The sequence below is a fragment of the Tachyglossus aculeatus genome, chromosome 11, assembly GCF_015852505.1.
Source record: "Tachyglossus aculeatus isolate mTacAcu1 chromosome 11, mTacAcu1.pri, whole genome shotgun sequence".
Classification (NCBI taxonomy): Eukaryota; Metazoa; Chordata; class Mammalia; order Monotremata; family Tachyglossidae; genus Tachyglossus; species Tachyglossus aculeatus.
In genome coordinates, this window is record NC_052076.1 from 28,925,806 (window position 1) to 28,945,663 (window position 19,858).

The window sequence follows — 19,858 nt, forward strand, 5'->3', positions numbered from 1 at the left end:
TTTGTTTTGTTCTCTGTCTTCCCCTTCTAGACTGTGAGCCCACTGTTGGGTAGGGACCGTCTCTAGATGTTGCCAACTTGTACTTCCCAAGCGCTTAGTACAATGCTCTGCACACGGTAAGCGCTTAATAAATACGATTGATTGATCGATTCACTTCTCTGCCTCAGTTACCTCATCTGTAAAATGGGGATTGAGGTTGGGAGCCCCACGTGGGACGGGGACTGTGTCCAACCCAATTTGCTTACATACACCCCAGCGCTTCGTCCAGCGCTTGGCACAAAGTAAGCGCTTAACAAATGCCACTATTCATCATCAATCGTATTTATTGAGCGCTTACTATGTGCAGAGCACTGTACTAAGCGCTTGGGGAGGACAAATTGGCAACATATAGAGACAGTCCCTACCCAACAGTGGGCTCACAGTCTAAAAGGGGGGGACAGAGAACAAAACCAAACATACTAACAAAATAAAATAAATAGAATAGATATGCACAAATAAAATAAATAAATAAATAAATAGGATAGATAAATAAATAAATAAATAGAATAAATAAATATAATAAATAAATAAATAGAATAAATAAATAAAATGGGGATTGAGGTTGGGAGCCCTACATGGGACAGGGACTGTGTCCAACCCGATTTGCTTATATACACCCCAGCGCTTCGTACAGTGCTTGGCACAAAGTAAGCGCTTAACAAATGCCACTATTATTATTATTATTGTCATACTGTGGCTTTACCTATCCAGAAGTAAGCGCGGTGAACTCCCTCGGACTTAGGGTGAGCCCCATGTAGGTCAGGAACTGTCCAACCAGATTAGCTTGTATCTACCCCGGCGCTTAGTACAGTGCCGGACGCGTAGTAAACACTTAACCGCTGCCATTAAAAAGCTATTTCATCAGCCCTATTGTCTGTGCAAGCTTAGCTACAGAAATCAAGCCCTTACCTCTAAAAGGTTCGAGAAGCAGGGAAGCTTTTCTAACTTAAAGAAGTAAGAAAAGCGGGCAGTTTCAAATCTGCCACTTACCTGCTGTGTGACGTTGAGCAAATCACTCTCTGGGCCTCAGTTTCCTCAGCTGCAAAACAGGGATTCAGTACCCATTCTCCCTCTGATTTAGACGGTGAGCACCATGTGGAACCTGATTATTTTGTGCCTACCCCAATGCGTAGTAGTAATAATAATGATGATAGCATTTGTTAAGAGCTTACTATGTGCAAAGCACTGTTCTAAGTGCTGGGGGGATAGAACACTAATAATAATAATAATGATGGCATTTGTTAAGCGCTTACTATGTGCAAAGCGCTGTTCTAAGTGCTGGGGGGGATAGAACAATAATAATAATAATAATGGCACTTGTTAAGCGCTTACTATGTGCAAAGCACTGTTCTAAGTGCTGGGGGGAAATAACAATAATAATAATGGCATTTGTTAAGCGCTTACTGTGTGCAAAGCACTGTTCTAAGTGCTGGGGGGATATAACAATAATAATAATGATGGCATTTGTTAAGCACTTACTATGTGCAAAGCACTGTTCTAAGTGCTGGGGGGATATAACAATAATAATAATAATGATGGCATTTGTTAAGTGCTTACTATGTGCAAAGCACTGTTCTAAGTGCTGGGGGGATATAACACTAATAATAATAATAATGATGGCATTTGTTAAGCGCTTACTATGTGCAAAGCACTGTTCTAAGTGCTGGGGGGATATAACAATAATAATAATAATAATAATTATGGCATTTGTTAAGCGCTTACTATGTGCAAAGCACTGTTCTAAGTGCTGGGGGGATATAACAATAATAATAATAATAATGATGGCATTTGTTAAGCGCTTACTATGTGCAAAGCACCGTTCTAAGTGCTGGGGGGATATAACAATAATAATAATAATAATAATGATGGCATTTATTAAACGCTTACTATGTGCAAAGCACTGTTCTAAGTGCTGGGGGGATATAACAATAATAATAAGAAGAATGATGGCATTTATTAAGCGCTTACTATGTGCAAAGCACTGTTCTAAGCGCTGGGGAGGTTACAAGGTGATCAGGTTGTCCCACGTGGGGCTCCCAGTCCTAATCCCCATTTGGCAGGTGAGGGAACTGAGGCTCAGAGAAGTTAAGTGTCCTGCCCAAGGTCACACAGCAGACATGTGGCAGAGCCGGGATTAGAACCCATGACCTCGGACTCCCAAGCCCGGGCTCTTTCCACTGAGCCACGCTGCTTCAGTGCTTGACACATGATACGCACTTAACTTTTAGACTGTGAGCCCGCTGTTGGGTAGGGACCGTCTCTATGTGTTGCCAACTTGTACTTCCCAAGCGCTTAGTACAGGGCTCTGCACACAGTAAGCGCTCAATAAATACGATTGATTGATTGATTAACACCATTGTTATTCCTATCATCATTATTATTAACAAAAGGGCAGAGTTTCAAGGAGTTAAATGAAGAGAAGACTGTCGGAGGGGAGGAAGAAAGGCATGGGGAAATAAATACAAGGGCAGTAGAAATGAAAGAGAAATATTTGGAGGAAAAAAATCTAGACGTCTTGAAAGCTACATTTCCAAGAAAAGGCATATATTGTAGCTGGGCTTGGGAGTCAGAGTCCATGGGTTCAAATCCCGGCCCCGCCGCCTGTTAGCTGTGTGACTCTGGGCAAGTCACTTCACTTCTCTGTGCCTCAGTGACCTCATCTGTAAAATGGGGAGGAAGACTGTGAGCCCCCCGTGGGACAGCCTGATCACCTTCTATCCTCCCCAGCGCTTAGAACGATGCTCTGCACACAGTAAGCGCTGAACAAATGCCATTAAAAAAACAAAACAGAAGAAGTTGTTCTATCTTCATCGCCCGCTAACGTTTTGGGATGAGGAATTTTTTGGGATTGGGATTTTAGACTGTGAGCCCACTGTTGGGTAGGGACTGTCTCTATACGTTGCCAATTTGGACTTCCCAAGCGCTTAGTACAGTGCTCTGCACATAGTAAGCGCTCAATAAATACGATTGATGATGATGATTAGGAAGCCTTGCACCGGTTTTCCAGGAAGCGGATGGATTTCAGAAAATGCCTGAAGCCCCTGAGGGAGGGAAGGAAGAGGTGATCAGAAGGCATTGGCTTGATACTTTAAGAACAGGAGAAGGCAGCCGCTCCTTGCTGAACTTAAACAAGGACACATTTTCCATGAGGTTTTTAAACAAGGACACATTTTTCATGAGGAAGTTGAAACACCACGATCGCGGAGAGCCGGACAAGGTTCTACTTTGGCGGCTCCCCTCCACGACTCAGAATCTCTCTGCAACTCATTCAATTGTTGGCATTTGCTCTCTACTACTTTAGATTAAGTAGGATTTGGTGTCCGATATATAGCGCATAAAGAAATTCCCTGTGTTTTTTTTTTTAATAACATGGAAATCTGTGGGAAAACCTCCCCCTTCCCGCAATTCAACCACATTTTCAAGGACTCTAAATCAGCTGCATCCTGGGGGGGTGGGGGTGCCTTATTTATTCAGTCATGTTTATTGAACACACTGTTGGGTAGGGACTGTCTCTATATCATCATCAATCGTATTTATTGAGCGCTTACTGTGTGCAGAGCACTGTACTAAGCGCTTGGGAAGTACAAATTGGCAACATATAGAGACAGTCCCTACCCAACAGTGGGCTCACAGTCCTCTCTGTATGTTGCCAACTTGTACTTCCCAAGCGCTTAGTACAGTGCTCTGCACCCAGTAAGTGCTCAATAAATACGATTGATGATGATGATGATGATGATTGAGCGCTTACTGCGTGCAGCTTACTGTACTAAGTGCTTGGGAGAGTACAGTACAACAATAAACAGACACATTCCCTGCCCACAATGAGTTTACAGTCTAGATCGGGGGGAGACAGACATTAATAGACAGACAGAGAAGCAGCGTGGCTCAGTGGAAAGAGCCCGGGCTTGGGAGTTAGAGGTCGTGGGTTCTAATTCCGTCTTCACCACTTGTCATTCATTCAATCGTATTTATTGAGCGCTTACTGTGTGCAGAGCACTGTACTAAGCACTTGGGAAGTCCAAGTTGGCAACATATAGAGACGGTCCCTACCCATCAGCGGGCTCACAGTCTGGAAGGGGGAGGCAGACAACGAAACAAAACATCTTAACAAAATAAAATAAATAGGATAGTAAATATGTACAAGTAAAATAGAGTAATAAATCTGTACAAACATATATACAGGTGCTGTGGGGAGGGGAAGGAGGTAGGGCCGGGAGGAGTGGGGGACTTTGGGCAAGTCACTTAACTTCTCTGGGCCTCAGTTACCTCATCTGTAAAATGGGGATTAGGACTGTGAGCCCCCCGTGGGACCACCTGTTCAGCCTTGTATCCACCCCAGCGCTTAGAGCAGTGCTTCGCACATAGTAAGCACTTAACAAATGCCATTATTATTATTAATATTTTAAAAAATAACAGAAGTGCTTTCCTGTGTAGCCAGCCTCTCCTGATTTAGTCTCTGCTAAGGGATTGGGATGGGAAAAGGGAAGAGTTAACATAGCAGCAGTCTTATTATTCAAGGCCCTACTGAGAGCTCACCTCCTCCAGGAGGCCTTCCCAGACTGAGCCCGTTCCTTCCTCTCCCCCTCGTCCCCCTCTCCATCCCCCCATCTTACCTCCTTCTCTTCCCCACAGCACCTGTATATATGGATATATGTTTGTACATATTTATTACTCTATTCATTTTACTTGTACCTATCTATTCTATTCATTTTATTTTGTCAGTATGTTTGGTTTTGTTCTCCGTCTCCCCCTTCTAGACTGTGAGCCCACTGCTGGGTAGGGACTGTCTCTATATGTTGCCAACTTGTACTTCCCAAGTGCTTAGTACAATGCTTTGCACACAGTGAGCTCTCAATAAATACGATTGATTGATTATTAGGCTGGTAAAGTAGCTTATTAATTTTTTCTACAAAAGCGTTCAGTCCACGTTTTCCCGCTCCTCAAGAACTTCCAGTGATTGCCCATCAAACGCCTTACCCTTGGCTGTAAAGCAGTCATTCGTCTTGCCCCGTCTTACCTCACCTCCCTGCTTTCGCTACAACCCAGCCTGCACACTTTGCTCTTCTAATGCCAATTTTCTGACTATACCCCTACATCCTGCCTCTGGCCTGGGATGCCCTCCCTCTTTTTAATCCAACAATCCCCACTTTCAAAGCCTTATTAAAAGCACATCTCCAAGAGGCTTTCTCCTAATCCCCCCTTTCCTCCTCACCCACTACCTTCTGCATCACTTGGATTTTCATCTTTTATTCCCCCCTCCCTCAGCCCCACAGCGCTTACGTGTGTATCCATGCTTTATTTATATTAATGTGTGTCTCCCCCTCTAGACTGTAAGCTGTGGGCAAGGAGCAAGTCTGACAACTCTTGTTACATTGTACTCTCCCAAACCCTTAGTCAAGTGCTCTGCACACGGTAAATTCTCAATAAATACGATTGATCAGTAGTAATAGCAATCGCGGCAGTTGTTACTAATGTGCTAAGCACCGGTGTAGGTAAAATACAGATTGGACCGAGTCTCTGACCCACATAGAACTCACAGTGTAAGGGGAAGACAGTACAGGCATTTAATCTTCATTTTGCAGGTGAGGAAACTGAGGCACAGAGAGGTTAAGTGATTTGCCTAAGGCCACACAGGAGGCCAGTGGTGGAGCCAGAATTCAAATCCGGGTCTCCTGACTTCTTGATCTGTGCTCTTTCCACCCGGCCACTTGGCTTTTCCAAGTGTGTGGCCTGCAGAACCCCTGGGTGAAATGTCCGTGAGCCTCCTCTGTATCCAAGGAACCAGGAGAGGAAATGAGGGGAAATTCCAGGTGAGGCACCAGAGTTCCTTTGGGATTATTTAACTGAGATTTGTTCTCTACTTAGGTTTAATCCCATCACTAAGAAGGCAAAAGAGTGTTTCAGTTGAGGTTTCCTTGCTAGAAAAAAAATTTAGGATTTAGCAATTCCAGTAGTGAATAATAATCCAATAATTATTAATATTATTACTAATATTATTAAATATTTAATAATTTAAAGCACCTGCTATGTGCCAGGCACTGTACTAAGCGCTGGGGTGGATCCAAGCAAATCGTGTTGGACACGGTCCCTGTCCCACCTGGGGCTCACTGTCTCAATCCCCATTTTCCAGATGAGGTAACCGAGGCACAGGGAAGTGGAGCGGCTTGTCCTCGGTCACGCAGCAGACAAGTGGCAAGCGCTGAGTACAGTGCCTTGCACACAGTAAGCGCTCAATAAATACGATTGATTGAAGTGGCAGAGCCAGAATTAGAACCCACGACCTTCTGAAACCTCGTATCCATTACGCTTTGCTGCTTCTCAATAAGGAAAGAAGCTAGTGCCAGTTGGCAGCCTAGAACTCTTAGCAGGATTGGGAGAAGTGTTACCCACTGGCTTATCAATCAATCAATCAATCAATCGTATTTATTGAGCGCTTACTGTGGGCAGAGCACTGTACTAAGCGCTTGGGAAGTACAAGTTATGCCTTGGGCCTTCAGAGCATGGCAGTGCCCAACAAGCCTGGTATCGGCGGCTTGCCCTCTCACATACAGAAATCCAGGTGTGCCTCTCCAGGGCTGTAGATTCCAGCATCCCGTAGGGACAGAACATATGTCCATCTTCTTTCTCCCGATTCCCACTTTTCCGAGAGACAGAAAGACACGCCCCACCCCACCCCCAAGTCAGGAAAGTCCTTGGAAACTGGGCTACACACTTCATAAAATCAAGTTGGAGAGAAGCTTGTTGGGAAAAAATTGCCTTCCCTTTTCCCGTTCCCCAGGGAAGGGGACTCGGCCCCGTTAATGGGACCGTTTGATTTGGGCGGCGGGACACAGCTAGGATTTAGGGAAAACACCGAGGAGGTTCATCTCCGGAGGTTCGGGTTGGGAAGGTCGTCGTAACGTTTCTCTCGCCCCTTCAGCAGCGTCACCCTGTAAACCGGAAAGCTGGCGGGCACAATGGGAAAAAAGCAGAACAAGAAGAAAGTGGAGGAGGTCCTAGAAGAGGAGGAAGAGGAGTACGTGGTGGAGAAAGTCCTTGACCGGCGAGTAGTGAAAGGCAAAGTGGAATACCTCCTGAAGTGGAAGGGCTTCTCGGAGTAAGTCCCCGCTTTTCCTCTCCGCTGCTCCGTCTCGAGAATTTGTGGCTGGCGGCCCTGATAATAGTAATAATAATAATGGCGATGATGATGGTATTTATCATCATCATCAGTCGTATTTATTGAGCGCTTACTATGTGCAGAGCACTGTACTAAGCACTTGGGAAGTACAAATTGGCAACATCTAGAGACAGTCCCTACCCAACAGTGGGCTCACAGTCTAAAAGGGGGAGACAGAGAACAAAACCAAACATACTAACAAAATAAAATAAATAGAATAGCTAGGTACAAGTAAAATAAATAAATAAATACAGTAATAAATATGTGCAAACATATATACATATATACAGGTGCTGTGGGGAAGGGAAGGAGGTAAGATGGGGGGGATGGAGAGGGGGACGGGGGGGAGAGGAAGGAAGGGGCTCAGTCGCCAAACACTGTGCTTAAACACAGGGTATAAGGTGACCCTCTAGACATAAGCTTGTTCATTCATTCAATCGTATTTATTGAGCGCTTACTGTGTGCAGAGCACTGTACTAAGCGCTTGGGAAGTACAAGTTGGCAACAGATAGAGACGGTCCCTGCCCAACAACGGGCTCACAGTCTAGAAGGGGGAGACGGACGACAAAACAAAACGTGGACAGGTGTCAAGTCATCAGAATAAATAGAAGTAAAGCTAGATGCACATCATTAACAAAATAAATAGACTAGTAAATAGGTACAGGTAAAATAAATAGAGTAATAAATCCGTATCCACCAACTCTGTTGCATCATACGCTCCCAAGTGCTAAGTATAAACAGTAAGGGCTCGATAAATACCATCGATTGATCAGATTGGACCCAGTCCAGAAGGTAGAGTGAGAACAGGTGAGCCCACTGTTGGGTAGGGACTGTCTCTATATGTTGCCAACTTGTACTTCCCAAGCGCTTAGTACAGTGCTCTGCACACCGTAAGCGCTCAATAAATACGATTGATTGATTCTCCCCATCTTATAGATGAGGAAACGGACAAGCCTGCCCAAAGTCACCCAGCAGGCAGGTAGCAGAGCCGGAACCAGAACTTGGGTCTTCTGCCTCCCGCTTCTGTCTCTTTCCGACTAGGCCCCGCTGCCTCCCCCAGTATAAATGGAAAGGAATTTGCTTTCGGCGGAGAATATCCGAGCTGTGCCGAGTAGCTAAGGGCTCCGTCTCCAGTCCAGCTCAGAGGCGGAGTCGACAGGACCCCCCCGTCTCTCCTTAAGAGACCCCAAAGGTGCCGATTTCCGGCTCCCACAGAGGAAGAATAGGTGGACCCGCGCCCCAGCCCTCCCTGTTTTTCCCAGCCAAACGTCTGTTTCCGTTCCCGGGGCCGCGGAGCCGACCTCAAGGGCACCGTCCCGCTTTCCTAAAATAAAATAAATAGGATAGAAATGTACAAGTAAAATAAATAAATAAATAAATAAATACGATTGATTGATTCCTTTCCGGAGCGGGCAGTTCTGGGTTCCCTGCTCGCCCACGCTCGGTCAGCCCGCCCAGAGAGGCCGACGGGTGACCGGGTGACCCTCTGATTTCAGCGAGGACAACACGTGGGAACCGGAAGAAAACCTGGATTGCCCTGACCTCATTGCCGAGTTCTTACAGTCCCAGAAGACGGCCCACGAGACGGAGAAAACGGAGGGTGGCAAGCGGAAAGCCGACTCCGACTCTGAAGATAAAGGGGAGGAGAGTAAACCAAAGAAGAAGAAAGAGGAGGTAAGGCCGGCTGCGGAGTTGCTGCCTCCAGAAAGGCTTATATAATAATAATAATAATGATGATGATGGCATTTATTAAGCGCTTGCTATGTGCAAAGCACTGTTCTAAGCGCCGGGGAGGTTACAAGATGAACAGGTTGTCCCACGGGGGGCTCCCAGTCTTATTCCCCATTTTACAATCAATCAATCAATTGTATTTATGGAGCGCTTACTGTGTGCAGAGCACTGTACTAAGCGCTTGGGAAGTACAAGCTGGCAACATATAGAGACGGTCCCTACCCAACAGTGGGCTCACAGTCTAGAAGACTGTGTTCTCCTGTCTATTCCACAGTCTTTTTTAATAGCCTGTGCAGATAGGCGGTAACGCCAAAGATGCTTGCAGATCCAAAGCAACGCGGAACATTGCCAACTCACAGCTTTCATTCGAAGATTGACTTCATCATCATCATCATCATCATCATCAATCGTATTTATTGAGCGCTTACTATGTGCAGAGCACTGTACTAAGCACTTGGGAAGTACAAATTGGCAACACATAGAGACTTGACATTCATACCTGAAATGGACGTCGTCAATGCCCTGCCCTGTGATGCCCCCGAAATATTCTGATACACTTCTCCTCTCGTCCCTACCCCTAGCGCATTTATTATAGGAGCATTTACAGATGAGGGAACTGAGGCCCAGAGAAGCAAAGTGACTTGCCCAAAGTCACACAGCTGACAGTCGGCGGAGCAGGGATTTGAACCCGTGACCTCTGACTCCAAAAGCCCGGGCTGTTTCCACTGTTTGGAGGAGGGCTCCCCGGCCCCCCGACTGAAGTGTCCTCCACGCTATGGACGTGGCGACCTCTAAGTCCCGCGCCCTCCCCTCTCCCCGCCCCGTTGCCACCCTGGCCGACCCGTCCTTCTCGTGAGGCGTTTTGGGGTCCGGGGCTTAAAAGCCATTTGACCTGCCTGCATTTTGATTTCTGCACTTTCTGATTTTCTGCACTCTGGGGGTCTCGTCCCTCGGCTTAGAGGCGGGGCAAGATGGAAGGAACAAAGGGGCCGACTCGGAACCGAGGGGCCCCTGCCTGTCGGCTGTGTGACCCCTTTTTTTTTAACTCCCTTTGCTGCTGAAGAGAGCTGGGGGTTGTTCATTCATTCATTCATTCATTCAGTCGTATTTATTGAGCGCTTACTGTGTGCAGAGCACTCGACTAAGCGCTTGGGAAGTCCAAGTTGGCAACATATAGAGACGGTCCCTACCCAACAGCGGGCTCACAGTCTAGAAGGGGGAGACAGACAACAAAACCGAACTTATTAACAAAATAAATAGAATAAAAATGTACAAGTAAAATAAATAAATAGCGTAATAAATATGCACATACATATATACAGGTGCTGTGGAGAGGGGAAGGAGGTAAGGCGGGACGGGGAGAGAGAGAAGGGGGAGAAGAAGGAGGGGGCTCAGTCTGGGAATTAACTTGTATCTACCCCTGAACATAGGACGGTGTTTGGTACATAGTAAGGGCTTAACAAGTACAATTATTATTGAATTATTACTGCTCTCCTCCATGGTAAACACGCGGAACCCATTCTCACAGGAAGACAGGCCTAAGAATAAGAAGCCGCGGGGTCTAGTGGTAAGAACCCGAGCCCAGGAGTCAGAGGAGCTGGGTTCTGACCCTTTCTCTACCACCTGTCTGCTGTGTGATATTGGGCAAATCACCTACGTTCGCTATGCCTCAGTCACCTCATCTGTAAAATGGGGATCAAACACCTTACTGTCGGTTTTAACGTTGTGTTGTGATGAAGAAATCTGGCTCCTCTGTCTTATTTGGGAACCTAGCATCGTTATCCCAGCGCTTAGAACAGTGCTTTGCACATAGTAAGCGCTTAATAAATGCCGTCATTATTATTAACAGTGCTTTGTACATAGTAAGCGCTTAAATACCAAAATTATTATTATTATCTGCTAAGAAAAATGGACCGTATCACTCAGGGTGGTGTCCACTTCTAGGCCTGGAGAAGCCTCGGGGAATCGGCAGCCCAGGCTTCTTCAAAGGAGTTGGGGTCCTTTATAAAAAACAAAAACAAAACAAAAGTATTCAAGTGCGTGTTATGTGCCAGGCTGTGTACTAAGTGCTGCGATAGGTAATAATAATAATGGCATTTATTAAGCGCTTACTATGTGCAAAGCACTGTTCTAAGCGCTGGGGAGGTTACAAGGTCATCAGGTTGTCCACAGCAGGGCTCACGGTCTTAATCCCCATTTTACAGATGAGGGAACTGAGGCCCAGAGAAGGTACAAGCTGAGCAGGTGGGGCACGGTCCACGTCCCACGTGGGGCTCCCAGTCTTCATTCCCGTTTTACAGGTGAGGTTACCGGGGGATGGAGAAGTTAAGTGACTTGATTAATTTTACGCAGCAGACGAGTGGCAGAGCCAGGATTAGAACCCAGGTCCTCCCGACTCCCAGGCTCCAACCGCTAGGCCGTGCCAGTTCCGGTAAAGGGGGCCGAATCTTTGAGGGGCAGCCGGTCTACGTGCCCCGTCCGCCCCCCCCCCAACAGCCTTCCTTCTGGTCTTACAGTCTGAAAAGCCCCGAGGCTTTGCCCGCGGTTTGGACCCGGAGCGGATTATCGGCGCCACGGACTCGAGCGGGGAGCTCATGTTCCTGATGAAATGGTGAGTGGGCCCTGGCTGCGGCCGTGTTCTGTTCTCGCTGTTCTTCTCCCCCCCCCCCCCCCCGCCCCCCGATCTGTTCCGTGCCAGAGGGAAGGAGCCGGACCTCCGCGATTCCAGGCGCCTGGGCGGGAAATCTTTATGATGGCGTGGTCCCCCTGATTGGACTGTCAGCCCCAACGCCGGTCCGGACTCGCTCGTCACAGGTAGGGGCCCTTGGGATTCTGCGCCTCTTTGGCCATTTCTCCAGGAGGTAGGAGTCGGCGGGGCGGGGCGGGCGGCCATCCCGGATCCCCGCCTAGGCGCCTGCCGGGTACTGAGCGCCGGGATGGATACCGGCAAACCGGGTGGGACGCGGCCCTTGTCCCACGTGGGCCTCGTTTTGCAGATGAGGGAACCGAGGGCCAGAGAAGGGCAGTGACTCACCCAAGGTCACGCAACAGGCGAGCGGCGGAGCTGGATTAGAACCCGGGTCTAGATCTTCCGTCCTCCGGAGCCTCTCCGGACGGTCCCAGGGTCAGGACTGCTCGGGGTCGGAACCCCCAGGGAAGGTTGGCTGCCTGATGTGGAGCATCCCTCCTCCCGCTGCCCACTCCCAGGCAGCCCCAAGGCGGGCACCATGGGGGCGGTCGCAATTCCCGGCTCAATCAATCAGTCGATCGTATTTATTGAGCGCTTACTGTGCGCAGAGCACTGTACTAAGCGCTTGGGAAGTCCAAGTTGGCAACATATAGAGACGGTCCCTACCCAACAGTGGGCTCACAGTCTAGAAGGGGGAGAGAGAGAACGAAAGCAAACGTATTAACAAAATAAAATAAATAGGATAGATATGTACAAGTAAAATAAATAGAGTAATAAATATGTACAAACATATGGCTCGGCTAGCAGGGGGCTGGAGGATCCGGGCCTACAGGGAGACCCTGTTCTCAGGGTTAATAGCAATAATAATAATAATGGCATTTGTTAAGTGATTACTATGTGCAGAGCACTGTTCTGAGCGCTGGGGAGGATACAAGCTACAGAGAATAATAGATAGTAACGGCATGTATTAAGCGCTTACTCTGTGCAAAGCACTGTTCTAAGCGCTGGGGAGGTTACGAGGTGATCAGGTGGTCCCAAGGGGGGCTCGCAGTCTCAATCCCCATTTTACAGATGAGGGAACCGAGGCCCAGAGAAGTGAAGTGACTCTACCAAAGCCACACAGCCGACAACTGGCGGAGCGAGGCTGCGCGGCTCAGCGGAAAGAGCCACGGGCTTTGGAGTCAGGGGTCATGCCTTCTAGACTGTGAGCCCACTGTTGGGGAGGGACCGTCTCTATATGTTGCCAACTTGGACTTCCCAAGCGCTTAGTACAGTGCTCTGCACACAGTAAGCGCTCAATAAATACGATTGAGTGAATGAGTCGTCATCGTGGCTCACCAACTTCTGCAGCCCTTTGGTTTTGTCTATGAATGGGTTCAAATCCCGGCTCCGCCCATTGTCAGCTGTGTAACTTTGGGCAAGTCGCTTCACTTCTCTGGGCCTCAGTTCCCTCATCTGTAAAATGGGGATTAAGACTGTGAGCCCCCCGTGGGACAACCTGCTCACCTTTTAACCTCCCCAGCGCTTAGAACAGTGCTTTGCACATAGTAAGCGCTTAATAAAATGCCATTAAGAAAAAAAAAAAAGGTGATCAGGTTGTCCCACTGGGGGCTCACAATCTTCACCCCCGTTTTCCAGATGAGGTAACTGAGGCCCAGAGAAGTGAAGCGACCTGCCCAAAGTCACACAGCTGACGATTGGCAGAGCCGGGATTTGAACCCTTGACCTCTGACTCCCAAGCCCGGGCTCTTTCCACTGAGCCACGCTGCTTCTCCCGCTGTACCCTCCCGTGGTATTTGTGGAGCGCTCACTGTGCACCAGGCACTGTCACCGAGCGGGGCTCTACGTGACCGTTTGTAAATGCGGAGTGTAAGCACCGGCCGGAAGGCGTCTTAAATAAAAGTAGAGCTCTTTTACAAGTTCTTCGCAATCTCCCTCCTGCCTGTTTCTTTGATTGTCTCTCCCTCTCTGATCCGTTTGTGCGGAAAGGTAGGGCCCTGACTGTGGGGCCAGGGATAGATCCGTGTCTCTCTCGCTCTCTCCCTCCTGTCTCTCCCTCTCCCGATTGCCCCGGGATTCGAGAGCCCGGACCTCAACTCGGTCCCTGTCCTCTCTGCCGTTTCCCACGTGCTCTCCGAGTTGGGTGCCTGATTTTCAGCGAGCGAGGTGTTAATCACCCCTCATCCCGGCAAGTTCCCCCCCGACAACGCGGCGAATCCCTGGCTTTGGCCGGAACGGCAGTCGGAACGGCTCCCGGCTCCGGCGGGGGAGGTTTTCCTCTCGCGGGTCAGCCCCCCGGGGCCGCGTTGAGTCATCATCATCAATCGTATTTATTGAGCGCTTACTGTGTGCAGAGCACTGGACTAAGCGCTTGGGAAGTACAAATTGGCAACATATAGAGACAGTCCCTACCCAACAGTGGGCTCACAGTCTAAAAGGGGGAGACAGGGAACAAAACCAAACATACTAATAAAATAAATAGAATAGATATGTACAAGTAAAATAAATAAATAGAGTAATAAATATGTACAAACATATATACATATATACAGGTGCGGTGGGGAAGGGAGTCGCTGAAGCAGTCACTTCTGCCATAATGCGCCTTTCCACCGCATGATTGGATCAGAGCCCGCTGGAAGAAGAGGGGACCATAAGGCCGTAATGAAACCTCAAATTGGTGCATTGGCCATCACCCATCTCCTCCAGGAAGCTTTCCCAGATTTGTTTTCCTTCTCCCAAGGTCGCACGCCCCAAAGCAACCCCTCACCGCCGCCCGAGGCTCTTCTGCCCACATCCCTGTCCGCTTCTTCATCTTCTTTTAATGGTATTTGTTAGCGCTCACTCTGTGCCAGGCACTTTACGCAGCGCTGGGGTGGATACAAGCTAGTCAGGTTGGACCCAGTTCCTGGCCCGCGGTCTTAATCCCCATTTTACCGATTTTACAGGCCCAGAGAGGTGAAGTGACTTGCCCGAGACAAGTTGCGGAGCTGGGATTAGAACTCAGTTCCTTCCGACTCGTAGGCCCGGGCTCTTTCCACCTCTATTTAAGCGCTTGCTCAGCCGCCTGGCCGTCATTCCATGTCTTCCGAGTCCGTCTCCCCCACCAGACTGGCGGCTCCTCGAGTGCAGCGATGGCGTCTTCTGTCGTACTCTCCCAAGCGTTTAGTACAGTGCCCTGCAGAAAGTAGATGCTCACTAAAAACGATCGACTGACTGATTCTCGTTTGTGCCCCATCAGACGCTCCTTCTGGGTTCATCAACGTTGCGGAGGAGACGAATTATAAGGCAACCAGTCGATCGTTAGTATGTATCGGGCGCTGAGCGCTCTCCAGAACGCTTGGGAGAGGACAAAGATCGCTGTTACCGTGGTGACCTTGAAGCGGTTATAGATCAGTTCCCGGTCAGATGCTGATGAACTGAGTCAGAAATGTAACGCAGGCTGAGCCTGGCAGCCGAAGAGAGGCAGAGTTATGGTCGTTTTGAAACATCCTCCCCGGCTTCCCCACCCTTCTAATCAGTCAGTCAGTCCCTGCTTGCTTTCCATTGCTACAATCGTTGTGGGAAGAATAACTGGACATCTAAATGCCGACCCTTGGAGCGTTTTGGAGCGACCCCGTGTCCCTGAAGCGTTTTGGGGCCCGGGCAGGGAGGCCGTCGATAAACGGGGCTGTCTCTTTCGGAAACAAGAAGTTCTGGGTAGCGGAGGGGGCCGTTCTCGGGCTACCCTCAGGCGACTCCTAATAATTGAAAGCAGTAACAATAATTATGGTATTTAAGCGCTTACTGTGTGCCAGGCACCGCACTAAGCGTTCAAGTAGATAAAAGTTGTTGCCAACTTGTACTTCCCAAGCGCTTAGTACAGTGCTCTGCACACTGTAAGCGCTCAATAAATACGATTCAGTGAATAACAGGAAATCGGGTTGGACACAGTCCCTGTCCCACGTGGGGCTCACAGTCTCAATCCCCATTTTACGGACGAGGGAACTGAGACACGGAGAAGCGAAGTGACTTGCCTCAGGTCACGCGGCAGACGAGTGGCGGAGGCCGGGATTAGAACCCACATCCCTTTGAGTCATCATCATCATCATCATCAATCGTATTTATTGAGCACTTACTATGTGCAGAGCACTGTACTAAGCGCTTGGGAAGTACAGATTGGCAACATATAGAGACAGTCCCTACCCAACAGCGGGCTCACAGTCTAAAAGAGTCCCCGGCCCGTGCTCTGTCCGCTACGTCGTGCTGCTTCCTAGTAATTATTAATTGGCGTCTCCGGTCGGGAGCCCGGTGCTCCGGTTCAGCCCGCCCGGCTCTCACGGAGCAGGATGGCGGTGGGCCTGACTCTCCGTCGAATTTCACGGGGCTTTCACTGCAGCGATTCCCAGCCCAGAAGCCAAGCTCACCATCTCTGGCTTGCCCGGCTCTGGATCTTGTCGATTTCCACTACTGGACCAAATCCAGTTCCCCGTCCCCGACGTTGTTTCTGTCTTGGGAGTAAGTGACCCAGTGAGCCCGTTGTTGGGGAGGGACCGTCTTTATCAGTTGCCAACTTGTCCTTCCCAAGCGCTTAGTCCAGTGCTCTGCACACAGGAAGCGCTCAATAAATGCGATTGAATGAATGAACTGGTGAACGGCAATGATCCGCTTCCCGAAGCAACCCTCTGGAGAGGGGAGATTAGGAGGGGAAAGATCCTTGGCTGCGTGGGCCTCTCTCCTCCTGTCACCTGTGAAAGGCGGCACTCTGGGAATAACTCTCACAATAATAATTATGGTACTTGTTAATAATAATAATGGCATTTATTAAGCGCTTACTACGTGCCAAGCACTGTTCTAAACACTGGGGTAGATACAAGTCAGGCTGGACATAGTCCCTGTCCCACATGGGGCTCACGCTCTTACCTCCATTTTCCAGATGAGGTAACTGAGGCCCACAGAAGTTAAGTGACTTTCCTGAGGTTATACAGCAGACACGTGGCGGAGCAGGGATTTGAACCCAGGTCTTCCTGACGCCCAGGCCTGTGCTCTATCCGCTGGGCCATGTTAGGAATCTGACCCGGTGAACCCACCGTAGAGGGTTGCAATTGCAAATTACCGTTAAGGAGCTCCGGAGAGGGCGGGTGGGAGGGAAAAAGAGCAGCCCGTAACTCGGTTTCCCCTTCCCCATGCCGGAGGAGCGAACAGCCCAGGAGAAGGCCCGGCCGTGGACATAGTGGAGCCTCTTATTGATAATAACAATAATAATAGTAATAATAATAATGGCATTTATTAAGTGCTTACTATGTGCAAAGCACTGTTCTAAGCGCTGGATAGTAGTAATCGTGCTACTTGTTAAGCATATTGTATGTGCCGAGCACCGTTCTAAGCGCTGGGGTAGATTCAAGTTGTCAGATTGGACACAGTCCCGGTCCCACCGAGGCCTCGCACTCTTAATCTCCATTTTACCCATGAGGTAACTGAGGCCCAGAGAAGTGAAGCGACTTGCTGAAGGCCACACAACAGACAGATCTGTGGCAGGGCCGGGCTTAGTAATAGTAATAATGGCATTTATGAAGCGCTTACTATGTGCAAAGCCCTGTTCTAAGCGCTGGGGAGGTTACAGGGTGATCAGGTTGTCCCACGTGGGGGTTCACAGTCTTAATCCCCAGTTTACAGGTGAGGTAACTGAGGCCCAGAGAAGCGAAGTGACTGGCCCAGAGTCACACAGCTGACAATTGGCGGAGCCGGGATTTGAACCCCTGACCTCTGACTCCAAAGCCCGGGCTCTTTCCGTTGAGCCACGGAGCTTAGGACCCGTGACCTTCCGACTCCCGGGACCGTGCCGTAGTTACTAAGCCGTGTTGCGTCCCTCGGCCGGGACCAGACCACCCGCCGCGTCGTCCCCCGGAATCGACGCTCGGCAGGTCCCAAGCCACGGGACCCCCGGGGCCCGGATTTTTTTTTTTTAACATGCTCCCTGTGCTCCGTCCTGCAGGAAAAACTCGGACGAGGCCGACCTCGTCCCCGCCAAGGAAGCCAACGTCAAGTGCCCGCAGGTGGTCATCTCCTTCTACGAGGAGAGGCTGACGTGGCACTCCTACCCTTCCGAGGACGACGACAAGAAAGAGGACAAAAACTAGCGCCGCGTCCCGGGCCCCCCGGGTCGCTTGGCTGACTGTGGGGTGGGGGCGGGAGGCGGGGGGCGGGGAGGGAAGGGGGCGGGGGGGGAGGCCCACCGCTTGTCTCGACACCATAGAGGGGCTTGAGAAGATGCCCTTTGAAGAGGTGGTATCGTCTCTGTGCCCGGCAGCCAGCCCTAGGTGCTGACCCGTCCCCGGGGCGAGGGACGGGACGGCGGTTCGAGGCTGCCCATCCTTCACTTTGCCGGGAGGAACCTTCTGTGAAGGACGGACCTCGTGGAGACGGATCTGCGGGAGACCGGAGAGATACCGCCTGTCTTCAAAGAGCATCTCCGCGGCCTCCTTCCCAATAGTGTTAACTCTGCATTTTTACGGCGTAGCATGTGTGTAGTTTGGGGCTACCCCCAGTATATCATTTCGGGGAGGGGAGGGAGGGAAAACGGTGGTTTTTGTTCAAACGGGGGGGCGGGGGGGACCTCGGGGAGGGTGGGGTGGGAGAGAACTGACAACTGATGATCCGTGTCCAGAATCATTGATCCTCTCACGCCCGGCGGTCGCTTCCTGAGGCCTGGGAGAGGCTGCGCGAAGCTGTGAATGTCTGAGACCCGGGAGCTCGAGGGACCTCGCCGCCCCCCGAGGTCTCGCTAGCCTCCGTCACGGTCGAGGCCGGGTTGCGGCGGGGGGGACCGCAGAAGTCCCTCGGGCTCTGTTTTCATAAAAGGTGCTAATTCTTGGGATGGGTGGGAGATGGCGGCGGGGGAGAAGACGCCCGCCCGCCGCCTCCCGCCCGTTCCGACTTTTTAATCTCTGTTACGGAACGAGGACGGGGAGAGGAAATCCCAGATTCCCCCCGGGGGGTGGGGTAGGATTGGGGTCTCAATCCTAGAGCTTGGCTGGTCTGGGCCCGCGATGAGTTGGCGGGTTTTATCACTAACAGCACAAGTTTCATCAAATCTACGGACGAAGCGAATGATTTCCGTCACCCTGGGGCGATGGTTTGTTTTTTTTTTTTAAAAAAAAAAAACTTTGACTTAAAAATTAAAAAAAAAAAAACTGCCCAAAAACGCTTCATGTCGTGAATCATGAAATCCACCAGTTCTCGACATCCTCCAGGATGGTACAGCAGAGCTGCGTTGTAAAGACTCTTTTTTTTTTTTTTTTAAAGAAGCATGTGTTCAGGTTTCCGTGAAGACTTTGTTTAAATGTAAAGTAAGCGTTGGATTTTAACTTCATACCGAGCTCCGTCCGTTTTTTTTTTGTCTTAATAAAAATTTAGATTTATAATCCCCGATTTCTGTCTTGACTAGCCTCGTCGGCCGCCCGGCTCGCCCGCGAAGCCCCGCTCTCTTACGCTGTGCATCCGGCACCCGGCCAGGGTTCGGCGGCGACGGCAAGTGGCATCTCTTTATCCCACCTCACCTCACCCACAAGCCTTCCCGCCCCTCAAAACCGGAGTTGGGGACGGGGGCAAATCCTCCAACTCTTCCATCTGATCCCCCCGCTCCCGCACACATCCCACTTCCCTCTCCTCCACACTGGATTCTGAAGCCAGGATTCCCCCCATCTCACGCGCTTATTTCGAAGGTAAAGAAAGGCGGTCTTGTTTTCCACTTATTCTGCATAAATCACTGGGTGAGGGACTGTTTACAAAGCGGGGAAATTGTTGTCAGGCTCTGTAGGGTTTTTTGTTTTTTGGTGTGTTTTTTAAAAAACCAAGAACAAATCCCAGAGGATCCCAGAGCAGCGTGGCGCAGTGGAAAGAGCATGGGCTTTGGAGTCAGAGGTCATGGGTTCATTCATTCATTCATTCAATCGTATTTATTGAGCGCTTACTGTATGCAGAGCACTATACTAAGCGCTTGGGAAGTACAAGTTGGCAACATATAGAGACGGTCCCTACCCGACAGCGGGTTCAAATCCCGGCTCTGCCAGCTGTCAGCTGTGTGACTTCGGGCAAGTCACTTCACGTCTCTGAGCCTCGGTTACCTCATCTGTAAAATGGGGGTGAAGACCGTGAGCCCCACGGGGGGCAACCTGATCACCTTGTATCCCCTCATCGCTTAGAACAGTGCTGTGCACATAGTAAGCACTTACTAAATGCCATCATTATTATTTATTATTAAGTCA

At 49.7% G+C, this 19,858-nt stretch overlaps 1 protein-coding gene and 1 long non-coding RNA gene across 6 annotated transcripts in view; both read left to right on the forward strand.

Annotated features, from left to right (window-relative positions):
- The window catches only part of CBX1 (chromobox 1), a 58,649-nt gene extending 40,874 nt beyond the window's left edge, over window positions 1–17,775 (forward strand). For 3 of the 5 annotated variants that reach the window (XM_038753864.1, XM_038753865.1, XM_038753868.1), the window contains exons 2-5: window positions 6,959–7,135; window positions 8,692–8,869; window positions 11,443–11,537; window positions 17,587–17,775. In XM_038753864.1, coding sequence (XP_038609792.1) covers window positions 6,996–7,135; window positions 8,692–8,869; window positions 11,443–11,537; window positions 17,587–17,731 — 558 coding nt within the window. In that variant the 5' untranslated portion in view covers window positions 6,959–6,995 and the 3' untranslated portion in view covers window positions 17,732–17,775. The remainder of the gene's footprint in view (window positions 1–6,958; window positions 7,136–8,691; window positions 8,870–11,442; window positions 11,538–17,586) is intronic. The other 2 variants (XM_038753866.1, XM_038753867.1) reach the window with 1 other exon arrangement.
- Window positions 17,776–17,824: 49 nt separating this feature from the next.
- On the forward strand, window positions 17,825–19,022 carry LOC119934889. The gene is made up of 2 exons (XR_005453030.1): window positions 17,825–18,114; window positions 18,259–19,022. It is a non-coding gene; the product is annotated as an uncharacterized LOC119934889 (long non-coding RNA).
- Window positions 19,023–19,858: the final 836 nt, after the last annotated feature.